The following is a 24,988-nucleotide window of genomic DNA, read 5'->3' as shown; positions in this document are numbered from 1 at the left end:
AAGACCAACTGGGAAGGGGTAGGGGAATGAATATTATAAAAAAAAAACATAAAATTAAAATAAAAAAGTACCCCATGTCCTTCTCATACCCCTAAGAACCTTCTCTGACATTTCACTTCCACTAAGTAAACCTGACAGGATGTTGTGAACAGGGCCGGTTCTAGACTTTTGGAGGCCCTAGGCAAAACTTTCTGTGGATCCCCCCTGTTGAGATAAATCCTACCCAGCATCAAGAAATAAAGGCTGCAGGGATGTAGGTAGCTGCATCCTCCAGCTCCAGACTGAGACTAGCAGAGAGACACTTGGTACCTGCATCCTCCTCCTCCACCTCCAGACTGAGACTAGCAGAGAGACGTAGGTACCTGCATCCTCCTCCTCCACCTCCAGACTGAGACTTGCAGAGAGACGTAGGTACCTGCACCCCCCTCCTCCACCTCCAGACTGAGACTAGCAGAGAGATGTAGGTACCTGCACCCCCCTCCTCCACCTCCAGACTGAGACTAGCAGAGAGACGTAGGTACCTGCACCCCCCTCCTCCACCTCCAGACTAAGGCTGCATAAGATGCTGCCCAGTCAGAATGATTATCATAGTCAGACAGGAGTTAGACATGATTTGCCTACAGTATGTATACACCAGTATTTGTATGCGGACCGATTTTCAATTGAAGTGAAACTGATATAGCAGACTCCTCTCACTGGTGCTGTGAAGACACCTGCAGTAGTACAGTAGTAGAGGACCCAAAAGGTGTAAGCCCAAGGCAGGTGTAAGCCCAGTGCTGCGGGCGGTTTAATAACAGTTCTTGGGGGAAACAGGGATTGCAGCAAGGCAAGGTAGTGAGCTGAGAGGCAGCAGGCTCCGTAGGGGGACAACAGGAAGAGGCACTATGGAGATTCAGGAGACGCTGGGCAGAGGGAGAAACAGGTAAGGCAAGACATGGAGGGAGAACACTAGGGTAGCACAGGCATTAGGGGCGTATCAGAGATCAGTACTTCATTTCTAATGTTCTCCACTCACATACAAAACAACATCTCACTATAGTATACGTATTCACTCACTCACTCACTCACTCCCTCCCTCACTCACTCACTCACTCACTCACTCACTCACTCACTCACTCACTCACTCACTCACTCACTCACTCATTCACTCACTCACTCACTCACTCACTCACTCACTCACTCACTCACTCACTCACTCACTCACTCACTCACTCACTCACTCACAATCAATGTGATGAATCGTTGTCCTGTTGGCTGAAGAACTGTGGACACAGAATACAGAACATAGATTAAGCAGTTAAAAGACTTATTAAATTATTTGAATTTAAAATAGTTTTAAATGCTCACACACATACCTGACTCGTGTGCTGCAGGCTACTTCTCATTTATTTGTATTTTTCCATTTGGCAGCACCTGATGGATGTTTTATCTTTGACTGTGGCTGTCATCAACGGCAATGATGCACTGCCGGGTATCGGTTGGGGCCTCTGCTAATCAGATCAATCTAATGCTGGGTGGGGGGGGGGGCATCCCGAAATCTGTTATTTTGATTGGCATGTATTGTATTCAATGAGAACATTCACACATTTGAGAGTAAAAAAAAAACGTTCCGCCTTTAGGAGTCGCCAGTGATGGTTGTGCATTTGACAGGAAATGGACAGTCAAATACTTTAAATGCAACCACCCTGGAGGGTGTATATACCTCTCTCTTCACCTCTCCCTTCACCTCTCCATCTCGTCGTCTGTGCTGGTGGCCCTCGCGCCTGTGGACATACCGGGATCAATCAGGCGACCTGTTTTGTCTTCAGCCTATTTCACGGACCACTAATGGGTTTCAGGCCAGGCTTGGGGATTTAAAGGGGGGCGAGCAGAGATGCTTCTCATGATAATCGGTGGAGCACGGCGATCGCTTTACTGGTGATTGCCCTCGCTGACCGACTGACTGACCACCTCTGCCCGCCCTGCTGGCTGCGACGGTTACGCTCGCTGGCGGACTGCTGTGGAGTCAAGTCAATTTGCGAGAACTCAGGGGTTCCGAGAAGCAGGATCAAGTTCGCACAACATGCCGCTGATGTCGCTTTAACCCAGAGGAAAGAGGCTTTTGGACAAACTCTGGACCCCCCCCCCCCCCCCCGCCCCTCCTCCTCCTCCCCTAGCCCCCCTCTTCCCTCATCTTTTCCCCGTCCTCCTCCAGGATCATAGGTGACAATCAATAGAGCATTACAGTGTAGGCTATCACAGCTGATAGAGTGTAGAGACTCTACCTCTCTACCTCATTCTCTCTCTCCCTCGCTGATGGAGGGAAGCCAAAGGATAAGGGCAGTGGGGGGAGGCAGAGAGGGGGATGAATGGAAGGATGGGGGAACGGGGGTACGAAGGATGTACAGGTCGAAAAGAGGGGAGGGAAGCAATTGTATGTTGGGGTGGGTGGGGGGGTCTTTTAAGGAGCCGCTATTCCACGGCGAATTAAAAAGCCATTATAGAGATTACACGGCAGCAAACAATGTCAGGCAGATTAGCATTTAGACGGCCACGCAGGGAGCCACCAGGGCAGAGAACACGGAAAGGTCTGGTAATGAGCTTTGCCGTGGTGATTGGGGGAGATTATGATTATGAATATGATTTCCTTTATTCTCACGAGAGGGCTTAAAAAATCTGAAGGTACTGACAACGAAGGAGTCTGGAGTCTTAGAATCTTCTAGAGGACGCTTAATCCCGAGAAACATTGTTCCGAAGGTATCATTGACTTCCATTCTCTTTGGTCAAAAGAAACTTCCATGGATGTTCAGAGACAGTTCAAGGGCTGTATATACCTTTTTGACATCAATACATTTACAACAATAGAATAATAATGCCATTAAGAATACCTTGCAAAGGCCGTCAACTATAGATGTTGTACAGATCCTCAATGAGAATGGCCATTGGATTATACAATATACATTTCAGATTTATTTCCCATAGATATGGAGATGAGATTCACACTTGTAGTACCTTTATATACTGTAGTGCCATAATGTTAGATGGTTCTCATGTTTGTTGCCGATGCTATCCATCCATCTCCTCCGGTGTGTGAATGTAAACTCACAGCGGAGTCGCAATGGGAAATCAGAGCAGGCTGCTGGATATGATAAAGATGAGCTGTAGGGATGAGACTGAGTAAGGAAATAACATCATCTGTAACCCCTTTCTTCTCTCCCCTCCTCTCCTCTCTTCTGCCCCCCTCCACTCCCATCCTCTCGTCTCCCTATTTTCCTCTCCTCCCCTCCTCTGCTCTCTCCCCGTCTCCCCTCTCCTCCTTAATCACCTCTTCTCTGCTCTCCTCAACTCTTCTCTTTCCTCCTCTCCTCTCTCCCCTCTGCTCTCCTTTCCTCTCACCCCCCCCCCTCTCTCCTCTCTTCCAGAGAGCTATCAGTTCACGGTTCAGGAGTCTCTGCCTGTGGCGTCCGTGGTGGCAAAGATCAAGGCGGTGGATGCTGACATCGGCTCCAATGCAGAGATGGACTACAGGATCATGGATGGAGACGGCACGTTCAACATCACTACGGACGAGGACACGCAGGAGGGAGTCATCCTCCTACTGAAGGTACATTCATGGAGATGTTCTGACCTGTGCGGATGAGTGGATTCAATTGACTTTAGCATACTCCCTGATGGAGCCCAGATACTGTAGCAAGCGGATCTGGGCCATATACAGTACAGGCCAGATCTGGCCCTTGTGGCTTAGTTCCGGTCCATATATGGCCCAGAATCATTACACATCCGCTTGTTTTCTGGGAGTTCTGTAATTCTTTTAGTCTTGTGTAAGTGTGACAGACATGGTGGTGGCTAATCAACTAGCCCTACTAGTTTATACAGAATCTAGTTTTTATAATGCTACTTACTGTTTTCTTGTGTTGGTAATTATATAATATAATGTTCAATCGAATAGCTGTATCTCCTCTCCTCTGTTGGAAACATTGACAAGGCATTCTGAGGCCACATCAGTGCTGTGACATCCCATGTCTGCCTTGAACAGGTGTGAGAGCCATTGTTGGCCACAAGTCATCCTTGCCAGAAAGGAACCTTTGAGCTTTTGTTTATTTTGTGGCCCTCTAACTGCAACTACCACAGAGAAGCCGGTCTCAGACAATGAGGCCTTCAGTGTCCCTCTGTATTATTGGTTAGAACTGGCCCGACCGACAAGCTGAACAAATGGCACGTTTTCAACACTTTAATTTTCCAAAAGCCTTTCACTATAATGTGTCCTTCTCACAATCAATAGTTTTCTTTCACTCCCCTCCAGCAAGTCAATATAAAAATATCTAGGTGAAAGAGTGTTTGATGAGATTCTGATTTTGTGAAAAAGGTTGCTTAAGGTCTAATGTTTTGACTGTACTGCAAGGCCATGCTGGCATTGAGAGATGTGAAAACATACTGTATACTGTACATGTATTTATGGTCCTCCCTGTTTACTGCAAAATGTGCCATTTTCCTCGAGTGCATTCTGAACTTGGAAGGGCTGCTTTTTTCCATGATGCTCCTTATACTTGGAATATGTTACAACAGACTCTAAAGCTTTAGGTCCTTCCTTCAGTCACAGAGTTCTGCTCTAGACCTATGTACTTTAACCTGTAACTGTTTTTAATTAGGTGGGCTAGCTTGTAAAAGCTAGCCCAACTTGTGATATTCCCACTATTTCTTTCTTTCTTTCTTTCTTTCTTTCTTTCTTTCTTTCTTTCTTTCTTTCTTTCTTTCTTTCTTATTATTCTCCCCGTTTTTTGTCTCCTTTATAACTTCTTCATACTTTGTGCTAGAAACTTCATTCAAACTTTAAAATGTTCACGATGTTTAGATCTTTAACGGATGTATTCAGATTTTTGATATTTTTTGTAGTTTTTTAGTAATTTAACTTTTAATAGTAATTTTTGTGCCATTGAAACTGCTGGTGGAATGTTCAGTATCATTATGTTTTTAGAGTGGTGGCAGCTGTTGCTTTGAAAATATTTACACATTTTGTAAACTCCTGGTACTCCTACAGTTTTGAAAGCTCACACACTTATTATACATCAAAACTTTCACACAACTGTGCTGATTCGTACAATGTAAGTATCTAAGCTGTGTGACTTATACTTTTCGCTGTATGATGATTTGTTCGGCAACTGCGCTCTCCATTGAAACGTATGGGCCCACACTCTACCTTTTGAGCTGCTAATTTTGCATTTTTACCCTTTTTCTAACTCGTCACCATGCCTACAGTTTTTAAGCTACACGGACATATCATAACCTAAAATGTTCAGCATTTTCTCAGGATTCCTACGGTGTCAATATCTAGGCTGTGACCTTTATACTTTTTGAGAGAGAGCTGTCTGAAGCCAACATGCCTTTCCATTGAAGTGAATGAGAGGATGCTCACAGTGTCAGTTGGGATTTGAATTTGGGGACATGTGCAGGCTCTCTGTACAGGCACCCTTTTATGACTACTGTGGGAGCATTCATTCCTTCCTTCCTTCCATCCATCCATCCATCCATCCTTCCTTCCTTCCTTCTTTCCTTCCTTCCTTCCTTCCTTCCTTCCTTCCTTCCTTCCTTCTTGCTTTCTTTCCTTCCTTTCCTTTCCTTTCCTTCCTTCCCTTCCTTCTTTCTTTCTTTCCTTCCATCCTTCCTTCCTTCCACCCTTCCTTCCCTTCCTTCCATCCTTCCTTCAATCCTTCTTTCCTTCCTTCCTTCCATCCTTCCTTCCTCCTTTCTTTCTTTCCTTCATTCCATCCTTCCTTCCATCCTTCCTTCCATCCTTTCTTCCTTCCATCCTTCCTTCCATCCTTCTTTCTTTCCTTCCATCCTTCCTTCCATCCTTCCTTTCCTTCCTTTCCTTCCTTTATTCTTTCCTTCCATCCTTCCTTTCCTTCCTTCCATCCTTCCTTCCTTTCCTTCCATCCTTTCTTCCATCCTTCCTTCCTTCCATCCTTCCTTCCATCCTTCCATCCTTCCATCCTTCCATCCTTCCTTCCCTTCCTTCCATCCTTCCTTCCTTCTTTCATTCCTTCCTTCCTTCCTTCCTTCCTTCCTTCCTTCCTTCCTTCCTTCCATCCTTTCTTCCTTCCTTCCTTCCTTCCTTTCATTCCTTCCATCCTTCCTTCCATCCTTCCTTCCATCCATCCTTCCTTCCATCATTCCTTCCATCCTTCATTCCCTTCCTTCCCTTCCATCCTTCCTTCTTTCTTTCCTTCCATCCTTCCTTTCCTTCCTTCTTTCTTTCTTTCTTTCTTTCTTTCTTTCTTTCCTTCCATCCTTCCTTTCCTTCCTTCCATCCTTCCTTCCTTCCTTCCTTCCATCCTTCCTTCCATCCTTCCTTCCTTCCCTCCCTTCCTTCCATCCTTCCTTTCTTCTTTCTTTCTTCCCTTCCATCCTTCCTTTCCTTCCTTCCATCCTTCCTTCCTTTCTTCCTTCCTTTCTTTCTTTCTTTCTTTCTTTCTTTCTTTCTTTCTTTCTTCCTTCCTTTTATTCAAAGAAATATTCAGAATGACACTCTTTTTCAGGCTGCAAATTCATATTAATATATTTCCTCCTCTTTCAGCTATTGAACTCAATAAAACTATGAGTTATGATGAGTGGTCTAATCTATTTTTGAGTGTAGTACTAGCAGTACTTATAACAAACACCTACTGCAACACCTCCACAGCTACTGCTCCGCCCGGTGTGGGCTATAGACACATGGTCTCCAATGAGGGGTGCATGGGGATGGCCTGGCAATCACTGACCTGCCCCCCACAACCTCTGACCTGAGGGGGCGGAGTCTCGCCACCACACCACTATCCACGCCACCGTCCCCACATCTCAGACCCTGAGTTGGCTAAAGACGCAGTTTTCACGGTTGGGTGCATGTGGGTGGTCCGGGGAGCAGTACGCTGTCCTAGACCGGCTCTGACCCGAGGGGGCGGAGTCTCGTCACAACGCCACTATCCACGCCACTGTCCCCACATCTCAGCCCCTGAGTGAGCTACAGACACACGGTCTTCACTGTTGGGTGGATGGAGATTGCCCGGATGTCAGTGCACTGCCCTCGACCTGCTCTGACCGGAGTCTCGCCATCACGCCACTATCCATGCCACGGACCTCACAACACAGCCTCTGAGGTGGCTAGAGACACACAGTCTTCACTGGTGAAGGCGGGTAGGTGGCGCGGAGAGGGGTACACTGTCCTCGACCAGCTCTGACCTGAGGGGGCGGAGTCTCACCACCATGCCACTGTCCACGCCACAGACCCCACAACTCAGCCCCTGAGTGGGCTAGAGACGCACGGTCTTCACCGGTGGGTGCATGGAGATTGCCTGGTCAGTAGTAGTTCTAGCAGTAGCTGTTACATACAGCTGCAGCAGCTAGCCCACCTCACATTTTCTCCAGGAAATGTACTTTCTAGTTATTATTATTATTATTATTATTATTATTATTGTAAATTGCATTTGTTTTGTTGATTTGATTTGTGTCTCTGTGTAATCTCGTCATCGAGAAATGAGGGAAACCTCAGTGCTTCACAAGTATAAATAAAGGTTTGAAATGAAATGAAATGAAATGAATTGAGGGAGCCTCGTGAGATCGTCCTGATCGTTCACTTTAAGTTCTCTCCGCAGATCAGTCTGGACCTCCCCCTATCTAGAACGATTTCTCTCCGATTACGTTTCTCTCCAGAACCAACAAGCAGTAACGTTAGTGCATTTAAAAATAGACTCAAAAACAAAAATTAAACAAGTATGCAGTGAGTATGCAGAGTTTCTCAGTAGAAAAGACATGTTCACTGTTCTTCTGACTGGATTTGGCAAACATTTTGTTGGCTAATTGGCTGATAAGGATTTACAGTAGTCTGTCAAAGTGAGAACTCCCGCCTACAGAAATAATTTGAGAGGGGGGAAGTTCAGACTGATCTGCGAAACAGAATGTGAGCTCTCTAGATCAGGACGGTCTCACGAGGCTGCTGTTGTGGCGCACTTTGCATCTGTCCAATCAGAATGTAGCGTTCTGAGACAGGAAGGTCAGTCAGTGGTTTGCTTTGCTTTGGTTAACCTTTAACACGCCTCCCCACCAGTGTTAATTTTGACAGCAAATTATGATTTTGTTTTAGTCATAGTCTTTTGACTAAAATGCCATTTAGTTTTAGTCATATTTTAGTCATCTGACTTGTTTTAGTCTAGTTTTAGTTGACTAAATATCATTACGATTTCTACCTAAAATCTACCATAGATTTAGACAACTCAAATTTAACAGGCTTAGTTCAATCAATTAATCAAGTTGGATTTATATAGCGCCCTTCATGAAACCCAGAGCGCTTTACAGAGTCCAGTATTCATTCAGACACAGTCATACCGGTGGTGGTAAGATACATCTGTAGCCACAGCTGCGTGGCTGCTTCTGTCAGACAGTTTCATAATGAAGCATTCCTCTCCCCCAGTCTGATGCTAACTGTGTTTGTGCCTGATATAGCAAGCTATAACATTATCATGTCAGCACTAGTTGGCTAGTCAGGCTAGCTAACATCAGGCACAGGCTAGCTAACGTCACACCGGAGGAGAGGGGCTATGGCGGCGCCAGGTAGCTAACTGTTCGTGTCTTATCCATCTAGCTACAGTATAACATTAGACAGCAGCAGTAGTTGCTTAGCTAGCTTACCCAGACTAGCTAACGCTAGATACCCCCGCCAGCCGCCACAAGCATAGCCCCACTTGTTGCTAGCTAACCTGTGCCTAACATTAGCTAGCCACTAACGTTAGCGTTGCAATGATCAGACACTTCAGTTCTCCCCCGCCACAAACCTACGTGAAACACTGGTTTATTTTAGCTTGTATTGTATTTGAAGTATTTCAGAAACACACCAGCTTGGGTTTAGCTAATACAGTAACGTTAGCCGGGGGTGGGGGGTGCTTACCTTCTCGTGAATTTCGGGATGACTGTTCTCCAAATGTCGCTTTAAGTTTGTTGTATTTTTGCCAGTCATTTTCACCCCAGACGGTTTACAAATGGTTTTGTTTTCCTTTGCATCAAATATGAAGTTTATCCAGATGTCTGCTCTCCTCTTTCTCCCGGTGTGTGCGAACGTTGACAAAGACATTTCTGAACTGTGGTAATTTACTGAACAGTTCAGGTGCAGCAGTCGTATGCTGTTAGTTGACTTCCCGCCGGCCGGTGTATGAACGGTACTATTCAAATGTAGGCTAAATACACACAGGCTACCTGTAGGTTGCATCCAACTCGTTCTATTAATACATCCATGATCCAACTGCGCACATCCCGAACCTCGACATTCTGATTTGAACTTTTCCCATACGTCCCTCCATAACCATTTTAGTCTTTTTTTTATTTGTTGACGAAAATGTGAATAGATATAGTCATAGTTTTTGTCATCATACATTCATTTTTATTTAGTTATCGTCTCGTGACGATAACCCAAAAAATGTCGTTCACGAATAGTTTTCGTCATAGTTCTCGTCAACGAAATTAACACTGCTCCCCACTCTGCTTAGGACAGAGAAATGGCCTTGAAATTTTTCTTGATTATTTTGTTCTTTTTTCATTTAGTTATTTTATTGTCTATCATTTTCAGCCTCTTGACTTCGAGATGAAGAGCAGCTTTTCCCTCAGAGTGGAAGCCACTAACAGGCACATCAACCCCAACTTCCTGAGTGCCGGTCCGTTTAGTGATACGACGGCAGTCAAGGTGACCGTTGAGGACGTGAACGAGCCGCCACTCTTCTCCTCGGCACTCAGCAAGATGGTCGTGTACGAAGATGCCAGAGTGGGCACATCCATCGGAAGGGTTTCTGCTCAAGACCCCGACAATTCCAACAGTGGTGTCAGGTAGAGCCGGCTTTGATAGTTATCACATGGCATTACAGGCAATCTCACAGTTGTGATTTCCTCTCAAGCGCTGCATGGTTCCACAAACAACCTCCCCATGGGACACTTCCTTTCAGTGGAGTGGCCCAGATCAGAGAACATTTCACCTGTATGCTACCACACTGTTTCAGCATGTAGGATCTGTGCTGCTCCACAAAGCGAGGCAAACATTCTCAAAAGGACTACTCATGCAAATTGTCTCACATCCTGTGCTATTTATGTGTGGTGATTCATCCACTGAACGTTAATTCTCCATGGGAGCTAGACTGAACTACAAAACACTCTTAAACCCACGGACAGGCAGGCACCCGGATCCCCAGTATCCCTCTGTGTCTCTGCCATGAACGGGGGCCAGATGGTGTGCGTTCTGAGTATTGCAACATTAGCAGAAGTGAAATACCATCTTCAAGAGGCATTGGGCGTCCCCTCAGGAGGGTCAACAGACGCCCTGGCATTTATACCACAAAACAAGCCCTCCAAGAGACAATCTGTGGGGTGTCACTCATGAGATTTTAACCTATTATGCATTAATTGAAACAATATTGTGCGGTATTCATGGCATGACAGTCAGGATTGTTAGTAATCCAAATCAGAAAATCTAATTACTCCACCTTTGTGGTTATAAATTGCCTCTTTTTCCTGCTGTGACTGCTATCAGCCTCTCCAGTACATGGCAATACCTCTGACTAAATTAAAATGATTGTGGAACTAATACAACCACACAAGTTAAATTGCATTGAATAATACCCTTTGGATATAAGATAATTGAAGTCCCCCCCCCCTCCCGCCTCAGAAATACAAGTTGCTGAATGGTGCTTGTTCTGTATTCTGTAACGTATATGCTGTGAAAGTTTGATATGGATCAGTTGATGTGATGACACAATTAAAAGTATAACTTTTCTGAAGGGATTTTTAGGCCTCATGCTGCTAATGTGAACTGAAATTATTGTAATGATGGTGTGTATAATACCTCAGTCTAAAAGATTTAAAAAAAGGAACACATTACATTACAAATGGATATTGGAATATCATGGTACTGCATGTTAACACAATTCACTAATGGTTCTCATGAACTGAATCCAAATGTACTTTTAGATTGAACATTTGGCTCACATTCTGAGGGTAGAAAGTTGTTATTCCTCCTAAGGAGTTTCTGAGGGAGATGATAAGAATGTTAAATCGATAGTTTTGTGCTACAGCCAAACACCTTACACATCTGTACTGTCTTGGAATTATAGTGGCTCTTGAGTTGTTCCCACAGGGGAACCATGTGAGGAACACTTTTACAGTATATTATTAGTTGAACCTTTTATTGGCGAAATGGTTTTAGCTACAGTAGATCCTTTGTTTGATGAAATGATTCTACCAGCAACTACAACCAGTCCACAGAATGTTTCTAAATAAAGGTTTTCCTATGGGGACTACAAAAGAACCCATTATAGTTCTAGGTAATGTCTGATTGTACGTCTGACTGTGTGTCTGTTTGTCTGTGGGTCTCCAGATACTCCATAGACAGAAACACTGACCTTGAGCGCTTCTTCAATGTGGATGCGCTGAGCGGGGTTATCAGCACAGCCAAGCTGCTGGACAGAGAGATCAACTCAGTCCACAACATCACCATCCTTGCCATGGAGAGCCGTAAGTACAGACTTCTTCTTCTTCTTTTTTTTTTCACTTCAATGCGAGGATGATTGACAATTCGATGTCTTGAGAATACATTTTTTGGCACCAAGGGCCCAGAGTGACACATCTTGTCAGGCGTCGTGTCAGGCGGCCTGGTTACAGTTCCCTGGTCAGCTAGAGTCATGTTATTGCTGGTTTTCCCCTGCTTCCTGTCATACAAATGACCCCCCCCCCTCCTGCTACATCCCCTGTTCCCTCCTCCCGTCACCCCTCCACCCCCCACCCCTCTCCGTGCCTGCATTAACGCGGGGAGGCGTGTGGGTCTTGCGGGTCGCGCCGGGGCTGTTGGGGGGAATGTTAATTTGGAAGCAGGGGGAGGGGTGGTGGCTGTGACCTCCGGCTCTCTTGTAGCTGAGGCGTGTGTGAGGTGCTGACTAAGGCTGGGCACGCCTCACCCACCGGTGAACTATGGAAATGTGACGAGTGGTGGCGCCGTGGCTCGCCTTTGACTCATCCCTCTAGGCTCTCAAGGACAAAGGTTGCCTCTCTGACTCTGCTCCGCTGTGCCATGCAATGCCATGCAAAGCACAATGGACACACTTACCATCACCGTGAACAGTGAATAGGCTTGTCTCTATCCACATCAATAAGTGTTCAAATGAAGAGCAGAGAAGTGATGACCCAAAAATGGCCTAAATAATCCAGTCCCAGGCACTCAAGGTGGCTTTGGAAAATGTAAAAGTCCTTTAACTCATAGAGCTAGAGAAATTTAAAATACACAACACGTATTGGCTTGCACCTTCTTCAGGGTGTGTTAAAATTATTCCATGTTACTCATTCTTACATCCACACCCCAAAGCTTGTCCATGTGTATTAATTGATAAATGAACACTTCAGGGAAATCTCCTGCACAGATAGTTCCTAAAATTATGCCAAAATATTACCTTTTAATCATACTGAGGCCTTGAGTACCACCACAAGAACCGATACGATTCTCAAGACTCTTCGCAGTCCTTGTGTTAAAGTGGCATGACGACGGTGAACATCTTCAGTTACAGCGGTGTGACGAGCAGACACCAGTCTCTGAGATACATATCACATCTAGAAAGCATGAGGCACTTTCCTCTCCGCTCAACTTTTCGTGGTGTGTATTTATAGTCAGCACGTCTGGCTGCAGGTCGTGCATCACAGGCACGGCGGCCGCTCCCGGACGCCGCGCTGCCGACAACAAGCCGGCGACCTGCGAGGGGGGGGGGGGGGGCGGCTCACGCACATCCATTTCCACTACCGTCAAACCGTCCGCCCCCGAATGTCAGCGGCGCGACGGCGTCAAGTCGCCAGCGAGGCGGAATCATCGCCCCTGTCTCCTCAGACGCAGCCGCTCAGCCACCAGCGTCCGTCAGCCAGGGTGCCTGGGTGGCGGTGCTGGCTGCCGTGTTCTGCGACGTATATAGCTAGCCTGACACCCACATCAACCAGGCACCGGGTGTATAATTATGCCTGATCACTTTGGCCGCTCCCCCACAAGGCTGAGGATGCCGGCTGCGAGGAGAGAACATTGCATATTTCATTACAGCAGCACTTTTGGCTTCATCATCAGCCTGGCTTCACTCGACCTTTGTCATTAATTAAAAAGACATGAGAGAAATCAATATTCCAGAGGGGAATGAGCACAAACAGTTAGAAAGTTAAGTCTTTTGTGTGTGTGTGTGTGTGTGTGTGTATGTGTGTGTGCGTGCGTGTGTGTGTGAAAAGGACGTTAACTGCAAGCACTGATTTAAGCGTCTCCCTCTCTTCTTCCCTCTACCTCTCTCTCCCTTGTCTCTTTCTCTACCTCTCTCTTTCTCTCTTCCTCTCCCCCCCATCTCTCTCTGTCTCCCCCTCCATCTTTCAGAGGATCCAACCCAAATTGGAAAAAGTGTTGCTGTCATCACCGTGCAAGACATAAACGACAACGCTCCTGTATTTGCCATCGAGTATCAGACCATCCTGTGTGAGAACGCAGCTGCTGGACAGGTAAGACTGGATCATATTACCCAGGGAGGATGGTGGATGATTTATATGGCATTCACCAACCTTACTGCCTCACTCACTTTCATCCCCCAATTACATATGACATTGAGTAAGATTTATTCTATCCCTGAGATAACGTCCCCCCCCCCCTCCTCCCAGAGCAGTACTCAGCTGAAGTTTGACTCACACTCCACCAACCTTCAGGCTTTTTGAGGCCAATGTAGCAAACAAAGTCTTTTGTTACTCATAATTTCTCTCCGCAACGCTAAAGGTCATTTCATGGAGACAGGCCCATTTGTGAGAGTCATGTTCCCCTGGATCAAATAGCAGGTATTGTCTGTGTTAGCACCCCTCATTAGTGATGTTCTGCTCATTTCTGCCACCACTACCGCTGTAGCCGGTGCTGCTGCCCGCTGGATGAATGACTATGTTTGAGTTCCCCCCCGTGGCTCAACTCCATAACGCCAGCGCACAGGCTTCTCCACGGTGGAGCGGCAGCAGCTGTCTGCCCGGCTCTGTGTGTAATTAGAGGATCTGTGTGCCGGCCACGGGTGCGGAGAACGCACTCACAACACAGAGCACACTGAACACAGAAGGGGAAAGCGGTGATGGCGGTGATTTGATTTTCGGTAGAAGAGGCATGTTCTTCGCAGTGGTTAGAGTCTGACAGTAAACAAAAGATCATTGGTTCAAGACTAGGCAGGGCCACTGAACTGAACTGGTTGCCTACTGTTGTGCCCTTGAACAAGGCACTTGACCCCAACACTAGCTCACTACAACACTAGGGGTGCTGGCTGTGCTGGCTGAGCCTGTGTGACTCAATTGATGGTTGAGACAGAAGAGCAGAAGACAATTTCCCCTTGGCAGATTAATACAGTAACAATGACAACATTGTATCCAATCTATTATCTATTAGGTAGCCTGGAAGCCAGATTTCCGTGCAAAAATAAACATTTTTGCAATACAGTCTGAACTTCTAGCCGCCCATAACAATTTCAGTGGGCGGTAGTACTTGCCTTTACTCCTTCAGCCAGCATAACAAAATGTTTGCCAATTCCATTCGCAAAAACAACGGAAACATACAGTATTTTCCTGCATTGCAGTGCTTACTCTTGTTTAATTGTTGTTATTGAGTCTTTTTCTGCAATAACTGCACTTATGGCTGTGTTTATTCTACTAACGTTAACCTACCCCTCGTTGCATATTTCATTTCTGCGCATCAACTCTGGGAACCAATATTTATCAAGGCTTCTAATGAGCTTCTCCTTGTTGGGGACCTAAATTGTGACTGGTTGTCCTCAGCATCAGATAGGCTTAAATATGTCTGTGATTCTTTTAACCTCACTCAACTAGGCTAATTTATGGTCCAACTCACCCAAACACTAGATGTCCTAATGCTACGTTCACACCGGGCGTGGCGAGAAAATTTGCGCCGCCCAGTTCGCCCCAATCTCGCCATGGGATCCAATGGGTTGCCGCGCGAATCTGCTGCAAAAAGTTCAAAAACTCGAACTTTTGCAAATGTCGCCACGCACATTCCCGCCTGGAAAGTTGTAGTTGCAAAAAATATTTGCTAACATGTATATTGGGAGTTGTAGTTGCAAAAAATGATTTGCACGCCTGCAAACCTTGCGTTGTTTCACAGGGTTGCATATTTACGGCTACGAATCCCAAGTTCAAGCTTACAACTTTTTGACACTACCGTCAGGTCTTAGCTCAAACAGAGTTGCAGACTTGCAAAGGTGGGAGGGCGTTCAGCTGGGCTACATCTCCACAGCCAATCAGATGCTGTCTATTATTGCACAAGTATCTTTGGCTGGCTTGTTCTATCAATCAGGCTAGCAATCGCAATCAACATTCTACATTGCATATGGAGCAATAGTGTCCAACTGCAGCCATTTGGACGTCACGTGACGTCCATGCTCAGGCCACCACGTGACAAAAGAAGCTAACGTAACATTCACAGTTGCCGGAAGTATCTAGTTGCACTGGTAGTGCTATCGCCATTAGCCAAGCTAGCTTAATACATTCTCAGATAATAATATAGATAATAGTTTATCAAGTTTAAACCCCTACATCCAGTTTGTCAGCTAGCTAGCTCCATGCATGGATATAAATAATATAGCTAACATAGATAATAGTTTTATCAAAACCCCTACAGTATGTCCAGTTCGTCAGGTATCTACAGATGTGAGAACATAAGAATGTAACTTGACCCGCGGTATTCTAACAGGCGCTTTACGGCATTCCGCACCACCGCTCGCATGTCCATAGGGGCGCAGTAATACTACTCATTGACCCATTGCTGTAGCTCATCTCGCACATTAGATGAGCCTACCTTGTTCTCAAACTCCTTGTTCTCTGTCTGGTTGTAATTTAATTATTACGAACAAAGCCTATCTATCTATAGTTTCTATCTCTGTAACTGTCGCCGGGTCTATATCTGTTAACTCATGTGTCGGGACAAGTAGAAGTTTAATACAGTAGGGTAACTGAGTGTTCTCATATGGAACATGGCATCAAGACGAGTAAGATGGCTCAGGCGCGCAGATTGGCTGGGGCAAGGGGGGGCACTGCCCCCCCTGGTGGGCAGATGCGCAAACTGTCTGCAACGCGTCCAAAACATGTATTGTAGAGACTGGGTTGCGACCGGATCAGAGAAATGCACTGAACGGCTCCTGCTTGCGTGATAATTGATTGTGCTGATTCCTCATCCAGTTATGGGTGGATGGAAAACTTTCAACTGAATGTTCATATTGTTCTGATAATTTCGGCTATAGCAACATAAGAGTGGCAGCTTTGACAGCAACCCAAACATGAGCTAATCCCATAGCTGTAGGCCTACCATTGCTAGCCATGAACGAACTGTTGGATACTGCACATCTGTGCAACGTATCCATTGTCCAGTTGTCAAATTGATTATGCACGCACTATTATTCTTTTGGTGATTATTCTTTGATATAAATGCAGATAGGCTACATGTGAAGAGGCAATTGCTGGATTCTAATACGCTGTTTATAATGACACATCCCGACATTGAAGCATGAAAGGCGTAGCATACATTCCGTTTTAGTTTTTGGAAGGATTTATTGGAAAATATTGTTTGAAGTAGGCCTAGGCTATATTGAAACGAATTCCAATTTTTTGTGCTAATGGACGGCGCAGCGGAGGCGCAGTTGAACGAAACGTGGATATTGGAAATAATAAGCACTATGTTTTTAAATGTTGTGGGTCAATCATGCAGCTGTAACAGAATATGCGCATTCCAATGTCCGTGCAGGGGACGTATTTTTACCACTATAATCCCTATTTGATGGGGGGGGCTGGGACTGACTGCCCCCCCTGATCAAAAAGTCAAACTGCGCGTATGAGATGGCTAACGGAGCTGACCAGAGATGTGTTTGAAATGGTTCACTCACTCCCTATTCCCTATGTAGTGCTACTCATAGTGAACTACATAGGGAATGATTTAACAGTTTTGGGACACTACATGGAATGTCATTGCGTAGGATATTTATGACGCAAACAAGCAGACGCGCCGATGGCAGCAGGTTGAAATATCAGGTAGTATTCAGGTTCCATGTTTAGTTGAATGATAAATCCCATATAAATGGTTGGAATTCTAATGATGTGCAAGTGTGATTTTGTCAACTTTAGTGCTGTCTGCTAATAGCAGGCTGTGAAGATGCACGATAAGACCGTGATAGCAAGTTAGCTCACGACAGCAGCTTCCATAATATTAACGGTAGCTGTCGGTGGCTCAAAAGCAGATAGCTAACTTTACAACGATGATTCCTGTAGCTATTTTGATTTTGATGCTATTAGTTCAACTTCTGTTTCTCGGGTAGGAACGGAGACGAGCTCGCATTAGCAGCAAAGCAGCTACAGGAATGATCTTAACATTAGCTAACTGCTTTAGCCACTGATAGCTACCGTCTTCTTCACTTCTCCTTCGGTAAAACATGACACCGTTGTATTGTGGTGTTGTGGAGTGCTTAGGCAGGAAGAGAAACCCGTCATGGGACCTTAAATCAGAAAATATATGGAATGGTAGTGAACGGCGTGAGAAGCTATTGTAAGCTAGACTGCAACATAAACAACCACCATTCATGTGACACAGGGAACAGACGTCAGGGGTCAGCTAGCTAACTAACTGTACCAGATAGCTAATAACTATGTGAACTCAAACTCCTTGTTCTCTGGTTATAATTTTAATTATTACGAACAAAGCCTATCTATCTATAGTAGGCCTATCTATCTCTGTAACTGTCGTCGGGTCTGTATCTATTAACTCATATGGAACAAGGTATCGGGACAAGTAGAGGTTTAATACAGTAGGCTAACTAGCTAGCTAGCAGAGTGTTCTCATATGGAACATGGCATCAGGACGAGTAAGCTAGCTAACGGAGCTGACTAGAGATGTGTTTGAAATGGTTCACTCACTCCCTATTCCCTAAGTAGTGTTACCCATATAGTGAACTACATAGGGAATAATTGCTTCGGATATTCATGGAATGAACACACCAGTTAGCTAGCAACTACGTGGACACAGGCTGATCTACTATACGGAATTGGACCGAGGAGTGTTCTCATATGGAACTAGGCTAACACAGTTGTTTCAAGACCAGCAGTAACGTTTGTGGTTAAATTGTTGTCCTTCGCTTGGCTATTCTTGTTGGGGTGAACTGACCAGCTGTTTCAAATCGCTGGACGAGATGCCCGCTTCTATGACTGGATCTACACAGCAAACAAGCATAACAGTGCGTCATGAAGACCGACGACTTGCTACATTAGGCTACCTCCTGGAATACCCCACTTAAAGGTCTTTCTTATTGAAATTCTCTTGATGGTCTGGGGAGTTGCGATACGTGCTAATCAGTCGTGACCCTTGACAGTAGGCTACCAGCCTGCGCTGCGCTCAGCACAAAGTAGGATGAATGGATGGACTTATTGGAATCCTGGACAATGTTGATTGCGCTCTAAAATCATGAAAACATAAATGTATAAATGCAGCAACAGAAGTAGTCTAGGTGAGATGGTGGTTTAAATGAATGGCAACACGTAGCCTAGAGGAAAGCATCAATTGAGACTGGTGATAATGCTGATAATCTAGAGTAGGGCCTACCTCTGGCTGAGTTCATGGTTACAACCATTCATCTCTTACACATGGGCCTATACAATACTTGCACAATACTTTGGACGTTAAATCCATCCATCTATCAATCAAACTAGCGAATTCAATCCAACACCTGTGGAATGGCTGGTCATGGCAAAGCACCCGCTAACATAGGCTGCCCCCCTCCCCAGGGCTTGGAATCCGGTCCATCCAGTTTATTTGAATATAAAATAATTTGTAGGGGGGGGGGTTACAATAGTCTAGTCCAGGTTCGCTGGCGAGTGGCGAGCTAGTCAGATATGGCGCATGCATGTGTTGACATTGTAGGCCTATTCTCTAAAACCTAAAGAATAAAAGTAGGCTACGTTCAACATTCATTGGAGTGGTCCAGTTGGATAGGCTAGTCTAATCTAAATAAATTGATGACCTGTATTTTCAGTGTTTGCTGGTAGCGAATGCCACAGACAGACAGGGAGGAAATCTATTTGTTTCATTGTTTGTGCTCTGTATGCACAAGATAGTTAAAGGGCAATGCTCGTTTTTGACAACCTGGACCTTATTTACGACATATTATAAGAAGTTTGACTCACCGAGATCACTTGGGTGTAGTTCGGAGGCCTGTAGAAGAAATTTAAAATCCAGCGCGAGCCAGTATATCCATGTAATGGCGGTGATCGGGGCAACGAGAATGCAGTTTCTCAAAATCTATTTTCGGCCGCTAAACGGTTGTTTTCATCAATCAGATTGGATGAATCGACAGTTGAGATTCCTCAACGCGAGGCATTGTTGTTGTTTTCAAATACGGGGTCTTTAGCCTCTGTAATATGATCTTTACACGCCTTTCCCCACTTGCTCCAGCACGCATGCGCACAGGCCAGCGCGCAGACTGGCTATTCCCCGGCTCACATTCTCTGCGCTACGATCGTTGTTGGTGCCGAGAATATTGTCGTCGTCATTCGTCAGCAACAATCCGATCGTAGCGCAGAGAATGTGAGCCAGCCAGGCTGGCTCTGGTGAGCTGTGTCCGGGTCCTCGGCAGTAAGTCGTCTTCCTTTCCGGTGGGGGTTCGCCTCCGCCAGGGCTGCGCTTTGTCACCAATCCTGTTTCTGATTTTCATGGACAGGATATCGAGGCGTAGCCATGGGGAGGTGGGTTTGCAGTTCGGTGAGCTGGGGATCACGTCGCTGCTTTTTGCAGATGATGTGGTCCTGATGGCATCAGCTGCCTGCGACCTCCAGCACTCTCTGGATAGGTTCGCAACTGAGTGTGAAGCGGCTGGGATGAGAATAAGCACTTCTAAATCTGAAGCCATGGTTCTCAGCAGGAAACCGGTGGCCTGTCCGCTCCGAGTAGGAAATGAGTCCTAACCCCAAGTGAAGGAGTTCAAGTATCTGGGGGTCTTGTTCACGAGTGAGGGAACCATGGAGAGGGAGTTTGGCCGGAGAATCGGAGCAGCTGGTGCGGTTCTGCAGTCGCTTTACCGCACTGTTGTGACGAAAAAGGCAAAGCTCTCGATCTACCGATCTATCTTCGTCCCCACCCTCACCTATGGTCATGAAGGATGGGTCATGACCGAAAGAACGAGATCACGGATACAAGCGGACGAAATGAGTGTGGGTGGGGTCTCCCTGAGAGATCGGGTGAGAAGTTCAGTCATCCGGGAGAGACTCGGAGTAGAGCCACTGCTCCTTTGCGTCGAAAGGAGCCAGTTGAGGTGGTTCGGGCATCTAGTGAGGATGCCTCCTGGGCGCCACCCTAGGGAGGTAGGCGTGTCCGGCTGGGAGGAGGCCGCGGGGTAGACCCAGGACTAGGTGGCGGGACTACATCTCCGCACTGGCCTGTGAGCGGCTAAAGATTCCCCAGGCAGAGCTGGTTGATGCTGCTAGGGAAAGGGATGTCTGGGGCCCCCTGCTGGAGCTGCTGCCTCCGCGACCCGACCCCGGATAAGCAGAAGAAGATGGATGGATGGATGGATATATATATATATATATATATATATATATATATATTTATATAGATATATATATAGATATATATATAGAAGGAATCAGAATATGTGGAAATTTAATTTTATCCTATTTTAATAGAATTCAAATTGTGCTTAGAGGGAATTATTTTCAACGGACATTATGACCTGAGCATCTATAGATCATGCCAATACTAGCCTAACTGATGAAGTCGTGGCCTTCAACTTTGCATGATTTGCATTTGCATTGTTTTTAATGTTACTAAAAGCAACATATGATTTGTATGTGAAAGGTAGGCCTATGACGCCTTTCTCATATTTTTTAGAATAAAGCCTAGGCCGCACTTTAACAAGAATATAGCCTACACTTCACAAAAGGAGATTGAAGAATCGATGAAACGGCATTTTGGCCAAGTAGTCTACTGTACAGATGCAGCATAGAACGTAGATACATAATACTTATCTAATTAATAATTATCTAAGTTAATAGGCCTATGAGAACGCAACGCTTTTTACGGTAGGCTAGGCCTATGCGTCTTGTGATTGTACTGTAGCCTAGGCTACAACTTAAGGCTTAGGCCCTATTGAATTCCTTTTATAGCCTACTAGGCTACTCATTATTATCGAATTATCTAGTTGATATATGAATAAAACAATAAGCCGTTTTATTGTGACGAGTTGATGCGCTCTGCTCTTACGCACGGTTGAGGCGGCAGCTCAAATACACTTCGCGCATATCCTCTGCACCTTGGCAGTGCAACTGCCACAGACAGCTATGGTGCACTTCATGCATTGGTAGACAGTTCTGTTCTTGCTGCAGCTTGTCTTCACCATGCAGGTATTTTTTGGGGGGTATTCTTCCGTAGACACTGCGAGGGGCGCCGCCGGTGGCTGTTTGGATGCCAGAGCGCACAGCTCTTCAGCCAACTGGAAGATGACGCGTCTGGGGAGGCTCTGCGTCTCTCCACCAGTCCCCAGCTAGTCCAAGCTCTCCCAATGAATAATACTTATTTATAATAGCCTACATAGCACGAAACTGTGCATATAATAGGCTGTAGCCGGCGCGAAACTGCGCATTCTCTATAGCCATTCATTGAACGGCTGGCGGCCGGTATAAATAAATAAAAACATACACGATATTTTGTTATTTGAATGATCTTGAATATATATATATTCAAGATCATTCAAATAACAAAATATTGTGTATGTTTTTTTAATTTATAATTTAACAATAGGGGGTGCAACAGAACACAATTTTAGGGAAAGCCATTGACAGGCGGACTTCAATGTTTTATTAAAATGTAGTTATGTGCAAATGAAAACCCACAATCGTCCAAAGGACGTCTTTGGCGGTTCTAAGACCTTACCCCGATTTTGGAAATCAGATAAAGGCGTTCACAAGACCATTTCAATAATCGCATTATTACAATTATCGGTTGATCGGCGTATAGTGTGCATGTGAACGCACTCACTGTCAAACCTGCCGCTATGCACAAGATAGTTAATGTCCGGATATGATTGGCAATGAGTGATCTTTACTCATGGCGACTATGTCAATTTTGTATGGATCCACCCCTCTGATCAAGCTTATTTTTTATTTGTATCGTGCTGAAGCCATATAGTCTACTGCGCTCAGACTTGGCTACATTAGCTGGTGCCCCGTCTTCAAATTTACTTCCGGGGTTTATGAGTAGCCTACCAGTTGAATGCGTTCCAGAAACAAAACGCAAAACCCTCACGTTCACATCTTTACTAACAAATATATTTACAATACTGTTATTTTGCGCATTTGACTTAACAGCCACCACGTCTTGACCCGACGTCAGTTACCGAGATAGATAGGCTACTGTAGGCCTAGATATAGGTGTTCGTAATAATTAAATTACATCCAGATGGAGAAAACATTTGTTTGAGAACAAGGTAATAATAACAAGTAAACGTTATTTGTATAGCAACTTTCATACAGATAAATTCAGCACAAAGTGCTTTACAACAGAGCATTTAAAGGGTTCCACATGCTAATTTAACCTACCTTCTATCTCTACCTTTGGTCCCGAAAATGTGTTCTTTAATGTCCTTTGGTCTGAATAAACATGTATTTATTTATCAGGGCTATTTTAGTATCCCCCCCCCCCCCCCCAGGCTGAATTGACTTGATTCAGAGAATGCTAATTATTTATTTAAATTAGTTCCCGCCAGGTAATGTTACCGCCCACTTTGCTGTTTTGAAAAGATGGCAGCTAATTTGGTTCCTTACGATTTTGACCCGCCTAGCGATCCAGAAAACGACAACCACCAGCCGTTAAGGTTAGGGTTGCCACCAGGTGCATCAATCAAATGCATCGATTCTATTGACAGGTGTCATTACAGCGATGCGTGTGCAATTTCGAAACAGGATGATGACGTTGCACAGAAAAAGGTCTATAGCTTACCAGCAACTTGTTGGCTAATGTACCCGAGCCTTTTTAGTTAAACCAGGAGGCTAAAATAGCAGTCACATAGGCCTAACGTTATTACCAAAATAGCAAATAGGCGAGTCAACTGTAAACAATCTAAGTGCCTGTTAGAATAATACTAACGTTAGCGCGCCGGCTACAACAGCCACCATCCACACACACAAAGCACAACTCGTGGAGTTTGGTATTTTTGTACTTACAGTTTCAGCGTCTTCACGAACAGTTGGTATAGCATCGTTCCTTAGAAGCAGGAACTTTGCAAGTCCTTGTTCAAACTGGCTGAGATTTATGAACGATTCGCGAGTAAAGTGCGCAGCACTAAGACTGATTTGGGAAGGGTTTCGGGAATATTACAATTATAAATAAAATTCAACCACTTATCCTTTCTTTCATCGCGTGGGAGGGAGTGGAGAGGCTTGTTTGGTTTACCAAATTTAATGTCCACCCTCGTAGGAGAGACTGGAGACGCGAGGCTATGTAAATGATAAGGTGGTCTACGCAACAATCTAAATATGCTAATCAGGGGCGAAGTATGCAAATTCTCAAAAAACGTGACGTCAGGGCCAACACTTCCGGAAAATGAAGCAATTGATAGGAGGGTGGAGGGGGGGAAAGCGCTCACGGGCAATACAGAGAGAGCAGCGAGTGTTAGGAATTGGGACTGGGCATATCAGTAAGACTCTCAAAAACCGAAATGAGGGTGAAAAATACGTTTTCGATTGAGTTTAGCATATGTGGAACCCTTTAAATTAAAGAATGTGAAATTTAATGATGCTTCATTCGTAGACTATAGGAGAAAAACACTGAGCCCAGCCTGCTAAATCTACTCAAAGACGCCACCTGGCGGTGGTGCATCACTAAAACGAAATAACACCCGTCTGAAATCCCACAAGATTTCCAACGGGATTTCCCTGCCAAATACCGCGAAGGTGAAATGCTGCAGCATGTGACATTTCTAACTTCCCACATCTGTAGTTCCACTGGTAGTGCTAGTGCCGTTAGCCAATCTAGCTTAATACATTCTCAGGCGAGAAAGCATGAATATAGACAAGCATAAAATTCCAAAATATTACATAGTTTTCAATACCGAACCCTCTATTTACATGCCACCCCCAAACAGAACCATATCACATATACATGAGTTCAGGACTTCTCCCTCATCCAAGTTACTTACTCACCATCATTTACAGTCATTTACGTCATTTATTACACTTTTACGGTGTCAATTTTGAATAATTCCACCATTAAGTCCTGTACAAGCATTGTCTTTCATCTATGACAAGTGATTTAAGGACAATTATCCATAACCCATCAGTGTCACACAAATGAGTTCAGGACCCCTATATTGATCTTCCCTGCCATACCTCTGCCGATTGAAAGTCAGACAAATAGAACAAAGCATCCAATAGCACTGTGTACAATTCCAAAAGGTCAAAGGAACGTGACCATATTCATTTACATAAAATTAATAGAAAGGATCAAAACGTAACTCTTCATCTGCCTTAACTAGCTATCCTTAGCTGTGCTTTCAAATCAAAGGAACATGACTTCAAGTCGAACATGAACTGAAACATCAACATTCTCGCTTCTTCTAATGACCTCAACAGATTACTATACTGCTGGTGAAATCCATTGGTGTCAAATGAATCCAGAAAGAGGATGACTTTCTGGACTGGTTTTAAAACCTAAAACACAGAGCATCCTCTGGGCATTGTGCAAACATCACATGTAAACAGGTAACAGATATAAACAACAGACAGATGTAAACAACACTGGGTCATACACGCTTTTTTGGGTGAGAGTAGTCACAGTGGTCACAACACTGAGGCATACGTGCTTTTTTGGGTGAGAGTAGTCACAGTGGTCACAACACTGGGTCATACGTGCTTTTTTGGGTGAGAGTAGTCACAGTGGTCACAACACTGGGTCATACGTCCTTTTTTGGGTGAG

The 24,988-nt window shown here is 45.0% G+C and overlaps 1 protein-coding gene across 1 annotated transcript in view; it reads left to right on the top strand.

Moving 5' to 3' along the window:
* cdh7a (cadherin 7a) overlaps positions 1–24,988 on the top strand; it is a gene marked incomplete at both ends in the record, with an annotated part of 187,116 nt that overhangs the window by 138,278 nt on the left and 23,850 nt on the right. Inside the window, 4 exons of the mRNA XM_084461559.1 lie at positions 3,402–3,583; positions 9,572–9,825; positions 11,366–11,502; positions 13,382–13,503. Coding sequence (XP_084317685.1) covers positions 3,402–3,583; positions 9,572–9,825; positions 11,366–11,502; positions 13,382–13,503 — 695 coding nt within the window. The remainder of the gene's footprint in view (positions 1–3,401; positions 3,584–9,571; positions 9,826–11,365; positions 11,503–13,381; positions 13,504–24,988) is intronic.

Source organism: Borostomias antarcticus (assembly GCF_949987555.1).
Source record: "Borostomias antarcticus genome assembly, chromosome: 2".
In the NCBI taxonomy this organism is placed as follows: Eukaryota; Metazoa; Chordata; class Actinopteri; order Stomiiformes; family Stomiidae; genus Borostomias; species Borostomias antarcticus.
The sequence above is the reverse complement of the archived record's forward strand: the minus strand, read 5'-3'. Positions and strand labels throughout refer to the sequence as shown.